General features: G+C 38.5%; 1 protein-coding gene across 1 annotated transcript in view; it reads left to right on the top strand.

The window, feature by feature from the left end:
• The first annotated feature begins 345 nt into the window (after positions 1–345).
• The window catches only part of KIF3C (kinesin family member 3C), a 249,701-nt gene continuing 224,265 nt past the window's right edge, over positions 346–25,781 (top strand). Inside the window, exons 1-2 of the mRNA XM_053709474.1 lie at positions 346–1,022; positions 1,111–2,579. Of these exons, the coding sequence (XP_053565449.1) occupies positions 1,167–2,579 (1,413 nt within the window). The 5' untranslated portion in view covers positions 346–1,022; positions 1,111–1,166. The remainder of the gene's footprint in view (positions 1,023–1,110; positions 2,580–25,781) is intronic.

Genomic DNA, 25,781 nt, shown 5'->3' with positions numbered 1-25,781 from the left:
TGATACATGTCAGTATGACAGGAGGGCGGGTACCTATATATGATACAAGTAAGGCACATGTCAGTGTGACTGGGGGTATATAATACACAAGCTGTCAGACCCTGCCCTGCACACATGATCTCCGGGTGACCCAGCGCTACACACATGTCACTGTCACAGCACAGACAGGGGCGGGGAAGACTACAGCCCCCAGAATTCCTGAGCATGATAACATCACTTTCCCCCCCTCACCGCAAATGAGCTGTGCTGCCCTCCCCCTGGGCTGGCTCTCCTGCTTACAGGGGCGGCTTGTGCCGTGTACGGATGGTTCATTATCTGACAGCGCCGGATCTGCTCCATCTGTGCCCGGTAGCCGTAGCCTTCCCTGGCGGCCCTGTCAGCAGCAACTGGCAGTGCCTGGCACCCGGCCCCCCTCCCTCCACAGCACCTGCATCCCAGCACCCTGATCCAAACACCCCGAGCACCACCCCCAGCACCCTGATCCAAACACCCCGAGCACCAGGTGCCCACCCCCAGCACCCTGATCCAAACACCCCGAGCACCAGGTGCCCATCCTCTGCATCTCCCCAAACATTAGCAACATCCCCTATCAGCAGCAGCCGCATCAGTAGCCATATTCCCCCAGCACGAATCCATTAAACAGAAGCCGCATCCCCAGAGCAGCATCTTCCCTAACAGTAGCCGCATCCCCCGCCCGCTGCAGCCCTCCGGTCCCCGCCCCGGTCCCTGTTTCCCTGCCAGTGACAGCGGCCGCAGTGCAATGAATGAGCAGCATCCGCATCCCCGCACAGACTAGGCGTTTCCTGGAATCCTCCACAAAGAGCGTTATAACCCCTGAACCTCTGGCTCATACCCACAGCTGTTTACACATCCTGGCATCTCCCTGGCACCCAGTCTGCTGCTGCCCTCTGTATACACAGCCATGACTGGCATGGGCACTCTGCTATGGGTATTTTACAGTTTCTAAGTATCTGCATCCAGGGACCTATGCCCTATATATTTCTCTGCTCTGCAACAAAAAGGTGAGGAGGCTGCAAGCAATATACACAATTCTTATTAATGCTCATGTATTGCTTGATCTGGTTTTATTTTTTGTGTCTGCACCCCTAGGTGAGGTGCTGGGATCATAAACAGGAGCACCAGACACCCAAGCAGTGGGGGACAAGATGAGTAATAAATCAAAGAGCAGTGAGTCGCTCAAGGTGGTGGTTCGATGCCGTCCCATTAACAGGAAAGAGGAGGTCGCTGGTTGCGACAGGATAGTGACCATGGATGTTAAACTGGGGCAGGTAACCATACGGAATCCCAGGGCTGGACCTGGAGAGCTGCCAAAAACATTCACCTTTGATGCTGTTTATGATGCCAGTTCCAAGCAGGCCGACTTGTATGATGAGACGGTTAGGCCCCTTATAGATTCCGTCTTGCAGGGATTTAATGGGACCCTGTTTGCTTATGGGCAGACGGGCACAGGGAAAACCTTCACCATGCAGGGTGTCTGGTCAGAGGCAGATAAAAAGGGAGTGATACCCAACACATTTGAACATATTTTCACCCATATCTCCCGGTCTCAGAACCAGCAGTATTTGGTGAGGGCATCTTATCTGGAGATTTACCAGGAGGAGATCAGAGACCTTTTGTCTAAAGAACAAAACAAGAGGCTTGAACTGAAGGAGAATCCAGAGACTGGGGTTTATATTAAGGATTTATCCTCTTTTGTGACCAAGAATGTGAAGGAGATAGAGCATGTCTTGAATTTAGGAAACCAGGCTCGGTCTGTTGCCTGTACCAACATGAATGAGTACAGCTCTAGGTCCCACACCATATTTGTTATTACAGTGGAGTGTAGCGAGATAGGTGTTGATGGAGATGAACATATCCGAGTTGGGAAACTCAACTTAGTGGACTTGGCTGGCAGTGAGCGACAGAGTAAAACAGGAGTGAACGGTGATCGGCCAAAAGAAGCTTCTAAAATCAACCTCTCACTTTCAGCATTGGGCAATGTAATATCTTCACTGGTGGATGGCAGAAGCACTCACATTCCTTATAGAGACTCTAAGCTGACCCGTTTACTTCAGGACTCTCTAGGTGGCAATGCAAAGACCATCATGGTGGCCACACTGGGTCCCTCATCTCACCATTATGATGAAACTTTGTCCACTCTCAGGTTCGCCAATAGGGCCAAAAACATCAAGAACAAACCAAGGATCAATGAAGACCCCAAGGACACTTTGCTTAGGGAATTCCAGGAAGAGATTGCCAGGCTGAAGGCCCAACTGGAGAAGCGAGGCATGCTAAGCAAAAAGAGACGAAGGAATAGCCGTAGAAAAAAATCAGTGGATGGAGATGGAGCACCTGATACTGAAGCAGAAGACGAGAATGAGGACAACCTAATTGACAAGAATGTGGGGAGTTACCTGAAAGAGCAGGCCGAGAGGCTAGAGCAGGAGAAAGCCGCCATCCAGGATGACCACAGCTTGTTGGCCGAGGAAAAGCTGAAACTAATTGAAGAAAAGGAGAAGATGATGGAGGATCTGACTAAGGAGCAAAAAGCTACAGAGATGCTGGCTGTGAAATTTAAGGTAATGCAAACCAATTCCATAGATGTTGATACATTTACTCTCCACATTGAATATGCAAGTGTGTTTTTTTGTTTTGTTAGATGGCTGTTTAGTTGTCTTCCTCTTCAATTCAATATCTCTTCTATATCTATCTTTCACTATCTATCTATTTATCTACCTATATTTTACTATCTATCTTTCTATTATCTATCTATATTTCACTATCTATTTATTTTATCTATCTTTCACTATCTATCGCTATCTATCTATCTATATATCTATATTTCACTTATCTATTTATATTTCACTATCATCTATCTATTTATCTATCTAATCATTCTATCTATCTCTCTATATTTGACATCTGGGTATGCAAACTGTAACATGACTGCCAGTAAATCTAATAGTCAAATGGGAATTATCGTTATTAACGTTTATCATTAGCTGGTATTTTACCGTCATAGCCGGTATTTTTAAGGTTCAGATCAAAGTTGAAAATAATGATTAAATATGGAAATAAAGATGCTATCGTGGTCATACTTCTTCTAAGTGTATTGGAATTATAAACAAATTGTCATTTAATATCAGTCCTAGCAGCTTGAGTTCCTGATTTATACTGTAAAATTATTTATGCAAATATATGTTAATGAGCATGGCAGGTAAAAGAAAAGGTGGCAACCCTATTTATATATAAGACACAGTTATCAGAAAAGTGAGGTGTGTAAAGCTTAACAACCTTGACTAGAGTACATTAGATGCCAGGCATGACATGCTACATACACGCTTGGTAAAACAGTAATTACTTGCATGCTTACTGTTAGGAAGAAATATTACTGATTATTTATAACATGAAAAGATTTTCTACTTCCTCTTTTCATTTTCAAGTTGTAAAATGATTAAGCACACTGCTGTAGGGACGTCTGGAAAAATTCCAAGAAAAAGCTAAAACAAAAGAAAGGAGGAATTCCAAAGCCTAAAGCTTTTCTAGGATATTAATAGGCCAGTTTATATAACTAATGGTCTAACGGCATGTGCTAATAGCTGTATGTGTGAGCTGCAGAGAGCGTGAGAGGCTGCAAGAGAAATGTTTGTGTTAATAGAGGCATGAGATGGGGGTGAGAGGTGTAATAAATAATGTGTGAGGGGAGAGCTCTGTCATTGGTCCTCACTCACATGTCTGCAGAACCCTGTACTCCAACATCTCTCTGCAAGCCCCTCTCATTCCACCTCCTGCACTCTGGTACTTACTCACATGTCTGCAGAACCCTGTACTCCAACATCTCTCTGCAAGCCCCTCTCATTCCACCTCCTGCACTCTGGTACTTACTCACATGTCTGCAGAACCCTGTACTCCAACATCTCTCTGCAAGCCCCTCTCATTCCACCTCCTGCACTCTGGTACTTACTCACATGTCTGCAGAACCCTGTACTCCAACATCTCTCTGCAAGCCCCTCTCATTCCACCTCCTGCACTCTGGTACTTACTCACATGTCTGCAGAACCCTGTACTCCAACATCTCTCTGCAAGCCCCTCTCATTCCACCTCCTGCACTCTGGTACTTACTCACATGTCTGCAGAACCCTGTACTCCAACATCTCTCTGCAAGCCCCTCTCATTCCACCTTCTACACTCTGGTACTCACACACATCCCCCCATATCCCCACAGACAGCTGCCTTTACGCCTTGTCTCACATTCACCTATATTGTACACAACAGCAAACTCAAATCCCTCTGCATCTTCCCACAAACACCTCTCAGCCATTCCCCACCTCACAGATCTGTATAACCTGTTCAAGCTCCTCTGAATCCCTCTAACACACAACTCAGCACCTCCTCTCTCACTTGTCCTTGTCACCCCAGCACACGCAACTGAGCTCAAAATAGACCCTCCATCTTATACATGCACAGTTATATACATACATATGTGCACACACACACCTGCATACACACACACTTATCACACATAGGTCCTCCATTTTATACATACACAGTTATATACATACATATGTACACACTCACTTATTACACATAGGCCCTCCATTTTATACATACACAGTTATATACATACATATGTGCACACACACACCTGCATATACACACACACACTTATCACACATAGGCCCTCCATCTTATACATACATATGTGCACACACACACACCTGCATATACACACACTTATCACACATAGGCCCTCCATGTTATACATACACAGTTATATACATAGTCATGTGCACACATACACCTGCATATACACGCACATACTTATCACACATAGGCACTCCACCTCACACTTATACAGTTATATACATACTCATGTACACACATACACCTGCATATACACACACATACTTATCACACATACATACACAGTTATATACATACATTTGTGCACACATACATTAATCACACATAGGCACTCCACCTCACACATATACAGTTATATATATATACATATGTGCACACACACACATCAGAACACACAGGGACAAACACACAGTAATAGACGCACAGACAGTGACAGAGACACACACACATCATAACAGAAAGAAAGACATAGACCAGGGATGTCCAACCTTTTCCTCTGATGGGACAATATTGAATTGTTTGGACCTGGAGAGTAAAATATAGGAATATTAGTAATTGAAAAAGGTTCCTATACTTATATCTGAACTGCTTTCAAATGGGTGATACTTTTATGTCTAGGCTAAGGCCCCAGGGCCACTGCTGAGCCCTCTTCAGCCAAAGGGTGTTTGAACCAGGAGGAGATTTATTGTTTAACCTATAACTATATTCTTCAGACAACAGAGCTAGCTGGAGATATAATATGGGAAGAGATTACCTATGTGTCCTGTTATGGAGAGAAATCTCACAATATGTTTATCTTCCTAAAATTCTACGAGGGATCTCACAGTACTGACGAGACTTCATAGATAATCTCACCAGAGCAGAGAGCTTTAGATTATCTTGCCTCAGATTTAGTTAAACTCATCTAATTCTACTGTGAATAGTTCAAAAATGTCTCTTGCACTTTTTTCATGTAGTTTTACAATGTCCCTTTAAGATTTCTGTATGTTTAAATAACAGAAACACACCCTCTGTAAATACGTTCTAGTCTCTGTTTACTAGTACTCACAATTACCAATGATGTGACCTCTAATGAGATATTAAACTATTTTTTTACGTTGTGTCATATAATAGAGGCCATTTTGATATGTATTAAAATATATATATATAAATCTATATAAAAAAGATGATTTTTATGCTTGTGGGGCTTTCACTGGCCCCCAATAGAAGTATGGGCTTTTTCCAATCTTCTATCCCATTAAAGGGACAGTAAACACCTTGAGATTTCTATATAAAGGGCCAGATTACAAGTGGCGTGCTAATGATAGCGCAGATTGCTATAAGCAGGATCGGTGAACCATGTTAACATTTGTGCGCAACTTGATATTACAAGCCCATGGGAAATGTTTGACTGGAAAGGACTGTAATATATGAAGGGCCGTGTTTCTGGTGAGTCTTCAGACTTGCCAGAAACACCAGTTATGAAACAGCGGTCTGCTCTGATGAGGCGGACAGGAATCGTCGGAAATCAACCCGATCGAGTACGATCGGGTTGATTGACACCTCCCTGCTGGCGAGTCAGCAGGGGGCGGCGTATTGCTCTCCGCATTCAGCGAGGTCTTGCGGACCTGATCCGCACTGTCGGATCAGGTCCGCAAGACCTTTGATAAATAGGCCCCATAGTGTGTGTGTGTCAAAATACGTGTATATATGTGTATTTATGTGTAAATATATATGTTCTTTTTATTTTTAAATAGATATATCTATCTCTGTATAAACTCATATAGATATATAGGTATAGATATATATTTTACAAAAAATAAATCATATATACGTATATAGAAATATCTGTTTAAAAATGTTCCTCTATGTGTAGAATATAGGAATGTAAAGTATTCCTAACGCACCTTCAGCTTTTAGTGCAGTTGCTCTAGTGCAGTATCGGGTTAGCGCGTGAACGATAACTAATAAGGCTAATTATTAGTGCGCCCCATATAAGTCTACGGGGAGGAGTTAGCGCTGTCGTGATATCCGAAGATCTGAAGTTAGAGTGCCTGAGTTTTTCACTAGCTCTCTAACGTTTTACCTTCAACTTGTAATGTGTGCGCTAATACGACCACGCAAATTTTTTACTTTGAGCGCAGTCACTTGTAATCTGGCCCAAAATGTTTAGTTATGCATAATGAAACAGCTTTGTAATACAGGTACAAATCACCAAATCCGGAATTCCAAAACCCACTTATACTGAAATCCAATCTTTTTAATTCATATTTTTTATAAATAAAATTATCAAAAAAAATACTATTTTCCCCTGCCTGTAAGTCACAATCTTCTCTGTCTGTGTCTTTGTTTTTTTGTGATCTAAAATGCAAATAATATTCTATATTTATTTAAATCAATACATATTACCTTTCTGATTACAGTACTGAGGGTACTGCGTATACAAAAGTATTAACGTTATATAAAACTACCTCTAGGTTACATGTATACGCTGTATAATATTGCCTAAATGACATAAGATAGTGTTCACACTTGGCTCCATCCCCTCCACAACTGTCCCATTTTTAAAGATGCAAATATTCTAATCCAAACTATTCAGAACTCCAAACGTTTTCCGGTTGCAAGCAGTTTGGATAAAGGATTTTCTACATATTTTCATTATTTATTTTACCCCTTTTATATAATTAATCTCTGAAAATTGAGGAACTTCTAATTCTAAGAAATTGGAAGGCACCCTGCTGACTTTTTAAGGCTAACCCTGCTACTTATCTATTTCCAATTGGCTTTATCAGATAACAACTGCAAAACAATTAATTTACCTTTATGACTTTGACAAGTCTTGTCTGTGAACTAAAGCCCTGATTGGCTCCTCCAAATAAGGCAAATGGTAGGTGGAGTTTGACTATTAAAAAATATTTTGCTGTAAAATAGCAGCACAACAGAAATATCTGGTAATTACAAGGTGCTTACTGTCCCTTTAAATAGCTGGGGAACAGACATGCACTTCCTGTTAGTTGTACCTGTTTAAACAGAGCACTTTTGTTTGCACTTATGCATGACAGAAAGACAGACATTTGTTACGTTGAATGTTTTAAAATGGTGGCTGCCCAAGACAAACATTTGTTTGCACATAATCAGGCTTATAAAGTCATCAGCGAACGTAAATAATTATGTGTGATGGCTTTATAATTATTAGCAGATTACCTTACTGATTACTTCACAAGCATGAACAGCCAGCAAATGAGGGAGTCATCTCATTTAAATATTTCGGCCTGTGGGCAAACTTCAGGATGGCATCTGATGACTAGTCTGGAGTCATTGGTTACTTCATAATGACTGCAGGAAGATCAACCTTTATGACTAGGGTGCAGTGGGTCTGCATTGTTATTTAAAGTCCATTTGATGCTATCAGGTGGTGGCACTAAACACACATTTTTATTGTCCTCAAACAGATATTTAAAATGACCATATCCTATGTCAGTGATGGATAAACTTGGCAACCCTGATGATTCAGAGCTACATTTCCCATGATGCTCAACTAGACTGCAGAGTGCCTAAGCATCATGGCCGCCCAGAGGCAGAACTTTTTTTTACTTTCTGCATTGAGATTCTTTTAAGTTTAAAATTTTTCTGAAGATTATTTTCCATCAAGCAGTGCACTATCACTGCTCTGTGCACTTTGCTCTGGCTGCACTGCGTTGATGAAAACACACACTGCAGTCAGAGCACAGCGCTGTTTGAAGAGAGCATCCTGATTTGGAGCAGAGCTGCAAAGCAAAAGCGCTAACATTTCCTGCATGTGTCCCGTTCTTTCTGCAGACATTCTGCATTTTCTGCGATAACATCTCAGATCACAGCATATTCTGCCTTGTGAGAAATGTATTTTCAAAACATCTGGGGTATAAATGTTAACCATCAAACTCCTATGTCATCAGAAATTGTTTAGAATGTGGGTTTGCTTCAGCTATCAGTCACAGGTGATCTGTATAGTAGCATTTAGCTTCCACCCCTACTGGTGGTGGGGGGGTGAGCTCTGAATAAAAATCAGTAACTGATCTGGAGAAGCTTCTAATTGATTGAAGGAGCTTTTTTTTTAAAAAAAAATTTTTAGTGGGAGTGGTACAGCTTAAAAAAGTGTTTCCCAACTCCAGTTCACAGGAACCTTAAGATGCCAGATATTCATTATATCTTTACTAGAGCACAGGTGAAGTAATTAGCTGATGGGTGAGCTGAGTATTCACCTGAGGACTGGAGTTGGGAAACACTGGCTTAAATACTCTCATGGAAGATTACACGTTTAGGGCTAGATTAATTATAGCTGAGGCGTACAGGGGCGCGTATACGCGCCCCTGTATGCCTCAGCTCGCCTTTGGCGGGGCGAAATTACCCGCAGGTATTTGGCATTACACACGAGTGCAATTTTGCGCTCGCGTGCAATCCCGCCCCCTGCCCGCACACAGCCAATCACGCGTGGGCAGGAGCTGTCAATCTCCTCGGTCGGACTCGACCGAGGAGATTGAATTTCGCCAGTTTAGAGGTGGCGAAGAGCGTAGTGAAGCAGCGGTCCGGTGACCGCTGCTTGATAAATCACGGCGAGCAAGTTCTTATGAGAACTTGCTGCCGTAGGGCTGCCGTAGGGGCTTCATAAATCTAGCCCTTAGTGTTTTTATAACTTGCTCCACATCCTCCAATCCTTTGGTGTCCATGACACAGCCCTCTTGTGGTTCTCCTCTTACCTGTCTAACCGTACCTTTAGTTTAGCCTTCTCTGATGCATCCTCTGACCACTTTCTGTTGGGGTAGCAGAAGACTCTGTCCTTGTTCCACTTTTCTTCTCAATTTATACATCATCCTTAGGTTCCTTAATAAAGTCCCACGGGTTTCAATATCATTTGTATGCTGATGATACCCAAATCTACCTCTCTGACCAGATCTATCCCCTTCCTTGCTAACTCGTGTCACTGTCTTTTTAAAATTTCATCCTGGATGTCCTCTCACTACATTAAGCTAAATCTCTCCAAAACGGAGCTCCCCCCTTTTTTTAAAATGCATACCCCCTACTTTCCCTAAAAGTTTATAATAGCATCATTACCCCAATCCCACATGCCCGATGTCTTGGGGTCACACTTGATTAAGATCTCTCTTTCACTCCCCAAATCCAGTCTTTGGCCAATTCCTGCTCCTTACACCTTAAAAACATCTCTAAAATGTGCCACTTCCTCACACAAAATACAACTAAGATTTGAATCCACTCTCTCATCATTTCACTGGCTTCCTCTAACCTTCAGAATAAAACATAAAATCCTGACTCTGACATTTAAAGGGACAGTTCACTCAAAAAATTTCTCCTATTTAAATTGTTCCCAGTGATCCATTTTACCTCCTGGAGTGTATTCAGTTGTTTAAATGTAGCTTCTTTACCCCTATTTTGGCCTTTGAAATAGCTGATTTAGCTTGTGATATACCAAACTATACTGAAAATGTTGATACTGGAGTCTTAGCTATTGAATAGCTTAAGTAAACACAGCCAGCAGAAAGAAATGACACTCCCAGTGGGGTGCAGGATAGTTAAGTAATAGCATGATCATTTTCCATTGTTCTCTATATGTATTGAGCTTTAGTTTTCCAGACAAATATAAAATAAGGAAGCAAGTGTGTGTGCACAAAGTGATAACATAATGAGATATGATATAACCTAAAGTTTAACCCATTGTAAAAGGCTATATTTTAAAAGCACAAAACCATCTACTTCATATACGCAAATAAACCTGAAAATGCAATTTTTCATACATTTTATACTCTGCAGCTGGTATAACAAGTCATTGAAAATACATTAATATGAAAACAATTTTACAGTGTACTGTCCCTTTAAGGCTCTCAATAACACTGCTCCCCCCTATATCTCCAACCTCACCTCCAGATACTCTCCCTCCCATCCCCTTTGCTCTGCTCATGACCTCCTACTCTCCTCCTCTCTTGTTACCTCTTCATATTCTCATCTACAGGACCTCTCCAGATTGGCCCCTATTTTGTGAAACTCTCTGCCTCCCTCCACAAGTCTCTCCCTTAGTTTTCAAACTTTCAAGCACTCCTTAAAGACTCTACTGCTAAGGGATGCATACAACATACACTAACATTTTCTTATCTCAGTCCCTCTCTTCCTATTTTGTCATCCCCTGAACCCCCTTAGCTTGTAAGACTATGAGCCCAGCTGCTTTGTAGATCACCTTCATGAGAGCTGATTTACAACAGTGCGACCATTGGCAGGGTCCTATACCCATTTGTCTCCCATAAATGCTACCTGCATATTATACCTATGTTCATAGCGCTGTGGAATCTGTTGGTGCTCTAGAAATAACTGATAATATTAATAAGTTAAAATTGCCTAAATACCTAAATAATAGGTGGCCTTCAGAGATTATGTAGGATATGTAGCAGATAGAATCTCTGAAGGCCACCTATTATTTAGGTACACTCAGGCCGCGAGATTCCTATTTTGTCACATTCATTATTTGACCATACGTCCCCCAAGTAGGGATATGCTAATTTTTAACTATTTGTGTACCCCCTTTTTTTTAGCCTATTTAGTAAAACTTAAGTTTTATTTTCCTTTTCATCCTTTATTCCAAAATTATTTACCAATTTAAATGTTGTGAGTGCTAAATTTGTACTCTTTATCAGTTCTTTACTGATTTGTCTAATTATTGATTAGTACAAGCACCATCCCCTTTGTGAGATTATTACTACTTAGTAACCACGAACGTTTACTTATAAACAAGTAGTGCCATTGGTTTTTATGTTCTATCATATTCTGTGATAGGGTAGTCTTGGATTTAACTAAATCAGTGGTATGCTGTGGCCCTCACTAGGGGCTCTCTCTTTTAAGCTAGTCAAACTCTTAATAAATTCTATAATAGGTTCGTCCCATAGTGACATTATATAAAGAATTACACACTTAGGGCTAGATAACAAGTAGAGCGCTAAATTATTGCATTTCAGCAAACGGGCAACATTTGTGGGAGCGCAATAGTTAACCAGGCTGGTTATTGCTAACGCGACCCCGCGGTAGCATTTCGCACTCCGATTAGATCTCTGGTTAGTTTTCTAAAAGTGCCCCAAATGCCCTTAAAATTGAGGGCATTGTAATTTTTTATTAATAAAAAAAAAAATCTAGCATTTAAAAAATTAAATAAAAAAAATCTAGCTTTTTTTTAAATAAGTGAAAACTGCACTAGGCAGTTTTGAGGCTTTAAAGCTGGTGTCGCAGTGGGGTGTAAGAAAAAAACGTCATTGAAAAGTGCCTTTACATATTGGTCTATGGGAACTGTACATTCTGATAGACCGCAATGTAAATATATATGTATATGATGTATGTGTATATACACAGATTAACACAAAAATATATATGTATATGATGTATGTGTATATACACATATTAGCACAAAAATATATATGTATATGATGTATGTGTATATACACAGATTAACACAAAAATATATATGTATATGATGTATGTGTATATACACATATTAGCACAAAAATATATATGTATATGATGTATGTGTACATACACATATTAACACAAAAATGTATATGATGTATGTGTATATAAACATATTAACACAAAAATATATATGTATATGATGTATGTGAATATACACATATTAACACATAAATATATATGTATATGATGTATGTGTATATACACAGATTAGCACAAAAATATATATGTATATGATGTATGTGTATATACACAGATTAGCACAAAAATATATATGTATATGATGTATGTGTATATACACATATTAGCACAAAAATATATATGTATATGATGTATGTGTATATACACATATTAACACATAAATATATATGTATATGATGTACGTGTATATACACAGATTAGCACAAAAATATATATGTATATGATGTATGTGTATATACACATATTAGCACAAAAATATATATGTATATGATGTATGTGTATATACACAGATTAACACAAAAATATATATGTATATGATGTATGTGTATATAAACATATTAACACAAAAATATATATGTATATGATGTATGTGAATATACACATATTAACACATAAATATATATGTATATGATGTATGTGTATATACACAGATTAGCACAAAAATATATATGTATATGATGTATGTGTATATACACAGATTAGCACAAAAATATATATGTATATGATGTATGTGTATATACACATATTAGCACAAAAATATATATGTATATGATGTATGTGTATATACACATATTAGCACAAAAATATATATGATGTATGTGTATATACACATATTAGCACAAAAATATATATGTATATGATGTATGTGTATATACACATATTAGCACAAAAATATATATGTATATGATGTATGTGTACATACACATATTAACACAAAAATGTATATGATGTATGTGTATATACACATATTAACACAAAAATATATATGTATATGATGTATGTGAATATACACATATTAACACATAAATATATATGTATATGATGTATGTGTATATACACAGATTAGCACAAAAATATATATGTATATGATGTATGTGTATATACACAGATTAGCACAAAAATATATATGTATATGATGTATGTGTATATACACATATTAGCACAAAAATATATATGTATATGATGTATGTGTATATACACATATTAACACATAAATATATATGTATATGATGTATGTGTATATACACAGATTAGCACAAAAATATATATGTATATGATGTATGTGTATATACACATATTAGCACAAAAATATATATGTATATGATGTATGTGTATATACACATATTAACACATAAATATATATGTATATGATGTATGTGTATATACACAGATTAGCACAAAAATATATATGTATATGATGTATGTGTATATACACATATTAGCACAAAAATATATATGTATATATTTATATATATTTAAAAATGCTTCCCATCGCTGCTCTACTTACCTCCATAAGAATGAGGCTCCCATACGTGCCTATGGAAGTGTCCTTTCAAGAGCGCAATGCTTCCTAGCAATTGCGATTAACTGCGCTGGTATTACAAAGTGGAGCGCTAATATTGCTTGTATGCAAGCGATATTTAGAGCTCCACTTGTAATCTGGCCCTTAGTCCATCTTAAACACAGGTGAATATTATTCAGAAATGAGGTCTCTTCGCAAAGTATCTTCCCTAGAAATTTGATTTTACATATTTAACCCCCTCATTTAATATTGTACTGTCTGTCTGGTCTGATCTAGTCTAGCTAGGTCCCTGAAATGATCATACCTCCCAAACGTCCCAGATCTTGCATGACTGTCACAGGTTGGGAGGTCTGCCTGCTGTCTCTCTTGCAGATTCCCCTGTCAGGGCAAAAGACCGAGTTTCCAGGAAGGGCCCCAACATTCCCCGACTTCACACAGCTTTAACTATACATAATCCAAAATCAAACTATCTTTTATCACAGTGACCATATTAGATCATATCAACCACGAACATGCTAATAAAATGTATGATGATCCATTACTAAAGAGCACTTCTGTATATCTGGATACTATGGGACTGTGCAGTGTTTTGTTTTACTGCACGTGTGTGAGCAAAATCACAATAACCCAACCATGGGGCTTTATACCTCCAGATCTAATAAAGCTTGTGGGCCCGTGCTTCTGGCGAGTCTTCAGACTCGAAAGAAACACAAGTTATGGAGCAGCGGACAGGAATCACCGGAAATCATTGACACCCCCTGCTGGCGGCCGAGTCTGCAGGGGGCGGCTTTGCACCAGCAGCTCACAAGAACTGCTGGGGCAATACTGAATACGGAGAGCGTATTGCTCTCTGCATTCAGTGATGTCTGTCGGACCTGATCCCCACTGTCGGATCAGGTCCGACAGACATATGATAAATAGGCCCCAATGTCTTTGACTTTTTCAGTGTTTGTAGTGATTACCAGTTCGGAGTAAAATGCTAAATTTTGGTCAAATTAACTGAGCTATTGAACCATTATAAATATTTTTTTTAAATACTCACAAATCTGCACTGCTGTCATTTACATGCAGTTTATTGTGGAGGGCTGAGATATCATATGTTATAAAACCTGAAATGAAATTCGATTGATTTTGAGAAAGGCTTGACAAATACTAGGAACCCAGCAAGTCATGGCTCCTAAAATTCTAGTTCTGACTACCAATGTTTTTATTCTTCTATATATATATATCCTAATGTGCTGACTTTAAAACAAAATTGTATGATAGCTCCTAATTTGTCTAAGTTTCAAATACATTTTTCTATCTTGATCTAAAAAATGAATAGATTACATGGTGTTATCATCTAAGCATACATTTATTTATGATACATTTTTATGTATCAGAGAACATATTGAAATATCCTTAATGTACAAAGAGATTCCTCGTATGTCGTTTGTGTGCAGTGATTATCTTTTCTGTCCCTTTTAGCCACATGCTACGATGCCATGGACGCACCTCCAGTTCCTAGACGTCCCTTTCTAATATTCAGGTTGAGATCATTCCCAGCTTTCCTGGAAAGTGACACCCAGCCAGTTTCAGCCTAATTTGTCTTTGTTCCAGCGCTATGTTGCTGGGCAAATAGAGCTTACTGATGGATAAGGTCTGAAATGTAATAAAGGAATTATATAAATATACAGTATATTGCAGTGATGGTAAACTGTATTAAATTACTTTGAATATTCTTATCTAAAATCATTCACGTAGGTGAGCCATCACAAGGTCACCTTTCAAAATACTTCATTTTAATCAAAAATATACTTTTAAAAGTATCCCTTCCTCTCTGCCACCTAGTAGAATGTGTGGCTGATTCCGTAATATTGTTTTAGGGTCCTACATTTAAAATAAATGTGGCAACCCCTGTAAATGAGAAACAGGCATACTGACTATGCGGTCGATTTATCAAGCTGAGGCGAACAGGGGCGCACATACACGCCACTGTCCACCGCAGCTCGCCTCTGGCGGGCTGAACCCCGCTGCCGGAATTCAGCATTGCACACAAGCGCTTTTTTGTTCTCGTGTGCAATGCCGCCCCCTGCCAGTGCACAGCCAATTACGTGCGGGTAGGAGCTGTCAAGCTCCCCAGTCAGACGAGACCAGGGAGATTGAAATTCGCCACCTAAGAGGTGGCGATAGGTAAGGGAAGCAGTGGTCTCATGACTGCTGCTTGTTAAATACGGCTTGCTGGTTCTCTTGTGGAAAATTACATCTAATCTATTAGAACATGTAATTTTAAGACTATAGACCCTACAGAGGGGTTAAACACACAGTAGAAATGCCGCTGTTTCAGCAGTTGCTGTGCTCCCGTTGTATGTGACAATGTCCTGTGACTTTGATAATTACACTTTTCTGTACCTGTCGTATTCTATTATCCCAAAAAGACCATCTCACAAACAGTTATCAGCTGTATCCTGCATCTCTTCCTATTCTCTAGTGATCACATAGGGACAATGAACTTACTTGGCCTCTGACCTTTCACCCCGGCATTGCCACCTACACCAGTGGCTGCTACATTCCCAATCTGACAGTAATCTGTTTTGTGATATAAGGGGTGGGACATGTACGGTCTTGTTTTATATCCATCTGACTAAAGTAATTACAGAACAGGTTGTCACCCTAGCAATGTACATTCAATTGAAGAGCACTGTTTAAATATGGTAAATATCTTTTTATCATCCAATAAATGCACCATCTTTGTCATCTGGGGAAAAATAATCATATGAACATACAGATTTAACGGTCATTTAAACCCTTCACTGCTCAGTCCTTTTCACACCCCTATGCTAAGCTGATGAGAGCTTCTTAAATCCTATTGACTGTTCAAAACAGCCAATAGGATGAGAGCTACTGATATCGCCGCCTGGATGAAGACTTCTCGCCGCCTGGATGGAGATGGCTGTCTGGACTTCAGGAACGTGAGTAAATTTTATGAGGCTAGGTTTTTTTTTTTGTTTTTTTTTTGGCTGTTTTTTTTTTTTTTAGATTAGGGCTTCAGGCTTTTGGAAAAGAGCTGAATGCCTTTTTAAGGGCAGTGAAAAAGAGCTGAATTCACTTTTAAGGGCAATGCCCATACAAATGCCCCTTTAGGGGCAATGTGTAGCTTAGGTTTTTTTAGAGTTAGGTTTTTTAATTTGGGGGGCTGGTTGGGTGGTGGGTTTTACTGTTGGGGGGACTTTGTATTTTTTTTTACAGGTAAAAGAGCTGTTTAACTTAGGGCAATGCCCTACAAAAGGCCCTTTTAAGGGCTATTGGTAGTTTACTGCAGGGGGGGGCTTTTTTTATTTTTATAGGGCTATTAGATTAGGTGTAATTGTTTTTATTTTTGATAATTTCATTTATTATTTTTTGTAAGCTTAGTGTTTTTTTATTTTTCGTAATTTAGTTTTTATTATTTTTTGTAATTTTAGATTTTTTAATTTTTTTCCTAGTGTTAGGTTTTTTTAAATTTGTAATTTAGATTTTTTTTATTGGTAGTATTTTTTTATTTTATAAGAATAGTAATGTTAGGTTAATTTATAGTTTAATGTTAGGTTTATTTTTATTTCACAGGTAAGTTTTTATTTATTTTAAGATAGTTATATTGTAATTTAAATTTTAAGTTAGGGGGGTGTTAGGTTTAAGGGTTAATAGTTTAATTTAGTGTTTTGCGGTGTGAGGAGCTGGCGGTTTAGGGGTTAATAGGTTTATTTAGTAGCGGCAATGTGGGGGGCCGGAGTTTTAGGGGTTAATAGATTTATTTAGTTGGGGCGATGTCGGGGAGCAACGGAATAGGGATTAATAAATTTTTTATAGTTTCGGTGATGTCGGGGAGCGGCGGAATAAAGGTTAATAACTTTATTTAGGTGTCTGCGACGTCGGGAGCGGTAGAATAGGGGTTAATAACTTGAATTAGTGTCGGCGATGTCGGGAGCGGTAGATTAGGGGTTAATAACTTTAATTAGTGTCGGCGATGTCGGGAGCGGTAGATTAGGGGTGTTTAGACTTGGGGTTTATGTTAGGGTGTTAGGTTTAAACGTAACTTTTTTTCCCCATAGACATCAATGGGGTTGCGTTACGGAGATTTTTCATTCCGCACTTTAGGTGTTAGGTTTTTTTCTAACACTCTCTCCACATTGATGTCTATGGGGGAAAGCTTGCACGAGCACGTCAAAGCAGCCCTTGGCTTTTGTGCAGTATGGAGCTTAACGCCACCATATCGTACGCACAAGGAGGCTTTTCAGTAACTTGTAATGACAGCGCTATGGAGAGTGAAATAACGCAACTTTTTGGCGTTAGTTTCATACCCTGTTTAGCGCAAAACTCGTAATCTAGGTGATTGAAATTGGCAGGTGACCACATTTACTACTGTGATCATCTTACTAAACAGTTATCAAGGGTATCCTAATTTGAAAGAGGAGCCCATACAGGCTTTTGTGGGTTGTAAAAAAAAAAAAACTACTGGTACCCCTTGGTGCCAGAGTAGAAATAAAAGCAAATTTCTTTGTTGGGAGATCACTGTCACCAGTTTTTGGGGGGGAGTAGGCTTGCTACTTTTCAAGGCGTAGCCAGATTGTCCTGGTTACTGTGTAGCATTTATAGAATCAATAAGTTCCCATAGATCTCTGTTCTATGTGTAATTATTTGTGGTGTGCTACCAAATACCTTACTGTAGTGATGCTTCTGTCACAGTAAATCCTGTGAAGGGGATGTCAACGTCCTGTGTGTTTCTGTACCGGACAGGCTAGCTTGCTTGCCCACCTTGCAGCGTTACGAAGTATCAGCTTGCTCGCATGTGATCGTGTGGCTACGTCACAATTTCTAACGTTTTTTTGAATGTGGCCGGATTTGTCACTAATACAGGAACACTGGTGACTTAAAAGGTGATAGCGTAACTTGCACTTTGTGCTATATAGCACGCAAGTTAGGGATAGTAGATTCCGCTTGTCAGTAAGTTCAATACCGGATGATAAGGTAACAGGTGGATCAAAGTCAATTTTGTGTACTTGCTCTTAGTGCTGCATAGCACGCAAGTGAAAGATAGTAAATTGCAGCTAAAATATGATGACAATCATTGTATAACCCGGGTTACGTTCTAACAGATGACAGTTCATGTATAGCTGATTAAATCCTTGGTGGGATATACCTCTCCCTCTGTGAATATAACTGCCTTTAACCTTCAACGTGTTTTACCGTGTTATGGGCTTTTTCAAGATAAGTAATAGGCAGGTATACTGAGTCTTTTATAGGCAGGTGAGACTTCCTTATTGGTCTGGCTTTGATTAGTTTAAGGTGGTATTGGTTTCCAATATTTATTTCTACTAAAGGTGGTATCCAACTAATTTCTAATTATACATAAACAACAATGGTTCTTTGAATTTAATAAAAACAAATAAATACATTTTAGATAAAATTGGCTTATAACATATTTTTGTTAACAAGAACTGTATAATTCATATAACATATTACTCTGACCAGCAATGGTAGTAAAGGTGTTAAATCTATCCTTATTAATCTATGTTTCTACTCTGATATAGGAAGTGCTACATAAAATTATGTATGTTCAAAAATAAAGATTCATTCAAATAAAAATGGAGACAAATCGAGCTCTGAGTTAAGGCCTTTTGGATATAGGGTATCAAATGTATAGATAAGTTCTGCCTCTTTAATCAATAATCTTTTTTCAATGTCCCCCCCCCCCCCCTCCATTTCATAGGTACTTTTTTATACCCCAATATTTCAGGTCACTGATTCTACCCTTATGTACATCTTTGAAATGCTTATACAGTTGTGTGTTATCCACTTCATTCTCTATACTACACAAGTGTTCCCTGATTCTGTCTCGCAGACACCTTTTGGTCTCACCCAGATAGAACAAATTGCATGTACACTGTAGTGTGTAGATTATGTTTTTATTTGAACATCTTATAGGTCTTTAATTACATACTCTTCATTTATATTTGTTATCATAACACTTTTTTTCTTTGTGCTGTATTGACATGCTCTGCAGGGGTAAAAACCTGAAATTTATTTACCTAATAAATCAGTGTCTACTAATTTCCTTATACTTTTTCCTCTTATTTTGTTTTAAATCGCTTGGGGCTATCCTGGACTTTAAATTATTTGCCCTTTTGAAAACAAATTTGGGTTTTGGTGTCAGCCTATCCCCTATTATTGGATCTGCTTTAAAGGGACAGTTCACCCAAAAAATGTCTCCCCTTTAAATTATTCCCAATGATCCTTTTAACCTGCTAGAGTGTATTAAATTGGTTACAAGTAGCTCCTTTACTCCTATTTCAGCATTTGAAATAGCTGATTTAGCCTGTGGTATCGCCACCTACACTGAACAAATTAATACTGGAGTATAGGCTATTGAATAGCCTAAGTATACACAGCCAGCAGAAGAGATTACACTCTCAGTGGGATGCAGGATAGTTAAGTAATAAAATGATAATTTGCCATTGTTCTCTCTATGTATTGAGCTTTGATGTTCCAGACAAATATAAGATAAGGAAGCAAGTGTGTGTACATAAAGTGATAACATAATGAGATCTGATATTACCTGAAGCTCAACCCATTGTAATAGGCTGTGGTTTCAAAGCACAAAATCAGCTACTTCATATACACAAATAAACCCGAAAATGCAATTTCTCAAATATTTTATACTCTGCAGTTGCTATAACAAGTCATTTAAAATACAATTTTACAGTGTACTGTCCCTTTAAGCAAATGCCAATGTTTACTAATGATCTTCCTGACCAGCCCATGATCGGCATTATAATTTGTAATAAATGGGACCGTCAGAATATTTTCAGTCTCTATCCCCTCATCTTGTTTCTTTTTATATTCAAGGAGACTTTTTCTTTCCATATTCTTTGCTTTTGTTACTGCCTGATTTATATGTTCATCTTTATAGCCTCTTGCATTAAATTTCTCAATTAGAGATAGGGCCTGGCTCTCAAAATCTTCTATACGCGAACAGTTCTTTCTTATTCTAATACTATGGGGCCTATCTATCAAGCTCCGAACGGAGCTTGACGGCCCGTGTTTCTGGCGAGTCTTCAGACTTGCCAGAAACACAAGTTATGGAGCAGCGGTCAGAAAGACCACTGTTCTATAACCCTGTCTGCCTGCTCTGAGCAGACTGACAGGAATTGCCGGAATTCAACCCTATCGAGTACGATCGGGTTGATTGACACCCCCTGCTGGCGGCCGATTGGCCGCGAGTCTGCAGGGGTGGCATTGCACCAGCAGCTCTTGTGAGCTGCTGGTGCAATGCTGAATACGGAGAACGTATTGCTCTCCACATCCGCACTGTCGGATCAGGTCCAACAGACATATGATAAATAGGCCTCATTGTCCCATTGGTATATTTTCTTTCCGTCGATCCAAATGGCAGCTGTCTGCATGCACATAGTTGTTCAAATCAACTGGTTTAAAGTGTGTTCTGGTCTCTATTTTGTTCTCTATTACCAGGATGTCTAGATCTAAGAAAGTGACACAGTTCTTAATATAATTATGGGTAAAGCTAAGGCCTTGTGTGTTGTTATTCATATTTTCAACATTTTCAGCATTTCTGATTCTGATCCACGTCAAATAATCAGAAAGTCATCTATATATCTCTTTTAGAGTACGAGGTTTGCACCATAGCTGCCATTGTTGAAGAAATTTTCTTCCCATTCTCCCATGAATAAGTTGGCATAGCTTGGTGCAAACCTCGTACCCAGAGCTGTACCCTCTATTTGCAAGTAATACTTCCCGTCAAAGGCAAAGTAATTATTGGTTAGTATAAAATTGATACTTTTTAAAATAAAACTCTCTGTTCTTTTTTCATTTCTATATCACTGTTAAGATATTTTTCAGTTGCCTCAATTCCCTTTTTATGATTTATTATTGTATAAAGCGACGTAACATCGCATGTCGCTAGTATCATATTACTTTCCCATTTTAGTTAATTCAATAAATTCAGTACCTGGGTTGAATCCCTCAGGTAGGATTTTCGATGTCTGACATGTTTCTGAAGAAAACTATCAACGTATTGAGATAGGTTTGCTGAAATAGAGTTTATCCCCAAAACGATGGCCCTTCCTGGGGGATTGGCTAGGTCCTTGTGGATTTTTGGTAGAAAATAGAAGATGGGAATCCTCGAAAAAGTAGGTGTTAGAAAGTTATATTCTTTCTCATTGAGAATTCCCATCTTCTTTCCATCTATAAGTATCTTATTTAATTGGTTAAAAAATGTATTGGTGGGGTTCAGATCTAACTTCTTATATGTTTTATGAACGTTTAGAAGTCTATATGCTTCCTGTAGGTATTTTTCTGAGTCCATAACCACTATACCTTCACCTTTGTCCGCAGGTTTTATTGTCACACTTTCATTGTTCTGTAAGTCATTTAGCACCTTTCTTTTTTATTAAGATTAATACATTTTGAAGGGTTACTTTTTTAATATCTTGTGTTACCATTTTTTCAAAAGTTTCAAGATTGCTCCCTTTTGCAAAGGTGGGGTTAGACCTAGACTTTGGTTTCAAGTCCGTATGTTGAAAACTCATCGCCTGAGGGGTTTCAACTCTAGGAGTAGTCATTAATTGTCTTTCCAACAGTTGTTTCATAAAAAAGTGTTTAATGGGGAGATTTCTTACAAATTTTTTAACATGAATGTGAGTGTTAAACTTACTCATTCTTGTGGTAGGTGCAAAAGATAAACCTAGTGACAATATTCTCTCTTCTTCCTTTAATTTGACTTTGCTAAGGTTAAAAATACCCTGTCTTGGGTTTTGTGAATATTTTTGTGAAAACTTTTTTTGAGTTTTTTTTATCTCCATCTTCTTGCATCACTTTCTGAGTCCCTTCCCCCTCTTTCCTCTAAGGCTCTTTTTCTTGTTTGCATGGGTTTCTTTTCTAACTCTCGCTTTTGTAGGTCTCTGGATGTGCCCTCCTTGAGAGGGCTGTCCTCTAAAAAAAACTTTTTTGTTATGTGTTAGATTGTCCCTGTCTTCATAGCCTCTTAGTGATTCATACCTGTTGCTTACTGGGATATTATCATTTTCTAAATTTTCAAAATTTAACCTTTGATTATCCCATCTGGTGTTTTGTCTATAACCTTGATAGGATCTCCCACTATGATCCTGTCTCCGTTCTTGTCTATAGTTCATGTATGGTCTTTGGTATTTACTATCCTGACCACCTTTATCATATTGATATGTGTTTGAGGCATCGTGATATGTGTTATAATGGGAATTCGTATACCTATTGTAAGGTATATTGTCGTAGGAATCCCTATATTGGTTATAATATGGATTTCTATTATACTGATTGTAATTCCTTGCCTCATCTGGACGTTGTGTCCAATTACTTTTATAATTTATTCTGTGTTTATTTTTATTTTTACTCGTTACCTCAACCCATGATTTTTGTCTCTCTCTCTGATAATGGTTTCGAGTAATCTCCTCTGCTTGATTGGTGTCTACTTCGATTACTTATTCAGAGTCTATTATGTCCCTTTCCATTTTTCTCCATTTTGTTACTTTTCAAGGCGATTCTGTTTTAAATGAGGGGTCTTCTTGATCGCAGCATTATATACCTCCCCCATTCAGCTCACTTGCAGCTACATTGGCACCGCCTCTTTGTGACATCACGCCACTCCCATTGAAGCTTTGCAAGTGCCACCCACTAGGTCACCAATGATCTCCGGCTTCAGATCTGCAACCCCCTTCAGGATAAACACAAGTCCTCATATGCACTCAGGCCATGAAGCGCTTGACCACAGTGGGTCATGATGTGTATCAAAGCTGTTAATAGATTCTGCACTGTACTCACTACAAAGCCTGAATATCTGCTAATAGCTTTGCATTGTCCTACAGATCCCAAACAGATTAGCAATTGTTAGAGACAGTTTTTTTCTTTCTTGTGAGAGGTGGAGTTTTGTTTTTCTAAAGATACTGTAAGTTCCTGTACTTGTCTGCCGGTGAGGCTTGTCACTACACACCAATAAAACAGCATTTCATTTTGATTTGCATATCCAGAAGACCTGATAACCAGACCCATCAGTCTGCACTGGTACAGAAGGAGTTACACTTGTTCTCTTATTGACAATAAAAGCTAATGGAAGGTTCCACTAATTACATAAACAAAAGCATTGCCTTTGGCTGGTGATTATAGTTAGACAGTGTTTTTGGATACAAAGGAAAACAGCTGATTATTCTCTGCTCTTTGTCACGCTCCAACATAGGGATCTGTAACCAGCAAATAACGTCCCTCACCCGGCACCCAGACCTAGCCTTGCACTGAAAGTCTGTGTGACTGCTGGTAAATATGTAGGGTTATCTGTTCACCTCTTTATTCAGCTCAACCTTTAATAAAACAAGTAGCCTTAGATGTGGGTTATTTCTCCTAAGTACCCTCAGTCAAATTAATGATTAACTGGATGTAAAAGTGCAAAAATTAAGTACTTAAATGGGTTAAAGGTTTATAAACCCAGTAATGTACTACTGGGAGTTACCTGAACATGTCAGGTGAGCCAATGACAAGAAACATATGTCTGTGGCCACAACTCACCAACTAGCTCCCAACAGTGCATTTTTTATGTCATGATTCAGATAGAGAATATCATTTTAAACAACTTCCCAATTTACTTCTATTTCCTAAATTACTTTGCTCTTTTGGTATCCTTTGATGAAGAAACAGCAATGTACATGGCTGAGCCAATAATATGAAGTAAATATGTGCAGCCATCAATCAGCAGCTCCTGAGCCTACCTAGGTATGCTTTTCAACAAAGTATATGAAGAGAACAAAACAAATTAGATAATAAAAGTAATTTGGAAAGTTGTTTAAAATCACACTCTCTCTCTGGGTCATGAAAGAAAAAGTGTGGGTTTCATGTCCCTTTAAACGTCTCTTGAAATTACATTCTCTATCTGAACCATGAGAGTTTAAAGGGACATTCCAGTGAAAAATTAAATGCACATAGATTTATTACATCTTTGAATAGAAACATATTTGCTATATAAATGTATTGGTAAAAATGCTTCTAGTAAAAGTTATTACTGTTTTAGTGTTAACATTTTTCTCTGCATGTGCATGTGAAGCATAGCTAGATATTGTCACTGCACCCACATTTTAAATAATGCAGCTCCTCAGATCATCAGTGGGGCTTGTATCATGTTAGCAATTAACAAATTGAGTAATTACCAGATGGTACAAGCACCTTAAGCTCTCTAAACAAGTGCTGTGTTTAAAATGCTGGTGCACGGTGCATACTTAAATACACTTTTGAAACAGCTATAGCTTTTATTTGAAGCCTTTTTTCTAATGCATGTATATTACAAAATTGTTTCTGTTCAATACCGAAATGCACCCATGTGGTTTCCAATTTTGGCTGGAATGTCCCTTTAATTCTGAGTCACTTTTTATATTCTTGATTTAAAAACACCCATATGAATAAAAAACATGGGCCACTCCTGCACTTCTAGACAGATTTGGTACCAATGAGACGTATGTGTAGAGAGATTTTTTTTTAACCTCTGCTATTCCTGATGCAGCTACAGCAAAACTTAGAAAATGACGACACACAAATATATGTAGTGAGGGACTTATACAGTTTGTCCGGTTGATGTCACTATTGAACACTTCAGCATTTTCTCCAAGACTTATTTAATGGGCACACCACCCGGCTGATTATACTGTCCACCTGGCTACAATTTAAAGGGATGGTCTAGTCAGAATTAAACTTTCAAGGTTCAGATAGAGCATGTAATTTTAAAAACTTTCCAATTTACTTTTATCCCCAATTTTGTTTTGTTCTCTTGGTATTCTTAGTTGAAAGCTTAACCTAGAAGGTTCATATGCTAATTTCTTAGACCTTGAAGGCCACCTCTTTTCAGAATGCATTTTAACAGTTTTTCACCACTAGAGGGTGTTAGTTCATGTATTTCATATAGATAACACTGTGCTCGTGCACGTGAAGTTATCTGGGAGCAGGCACTGATTGGCTATACTGCAAGTCTGTCAAAAGAACTGAAATAAAGGGGCAGTTTGCAGAGGCTTGGATACAAGATAATCACAGAGGTTAAAAGTATATTAATATAACTGTGTTGGTTATGCAAAACTGGGGAAAGGGTAATAAAAGGGATTATACTGTA

Source organism: Bombina bombina, chromosome 4 (assembly GCF_027579735.1).
Source record: "Bombina bombina isolate aBomBom1 chromosome 4, aBomBom1.pri, whole genome shotgun sequence".
NCBI lineage: Eukaryota > Metazoa > Chordata > Amphibia > Anura > Bombinatoridae > Bombina > Bombina bombina.
This window is presented reverse-complemented; position numbering and strand designations above follow the sequence as displayed.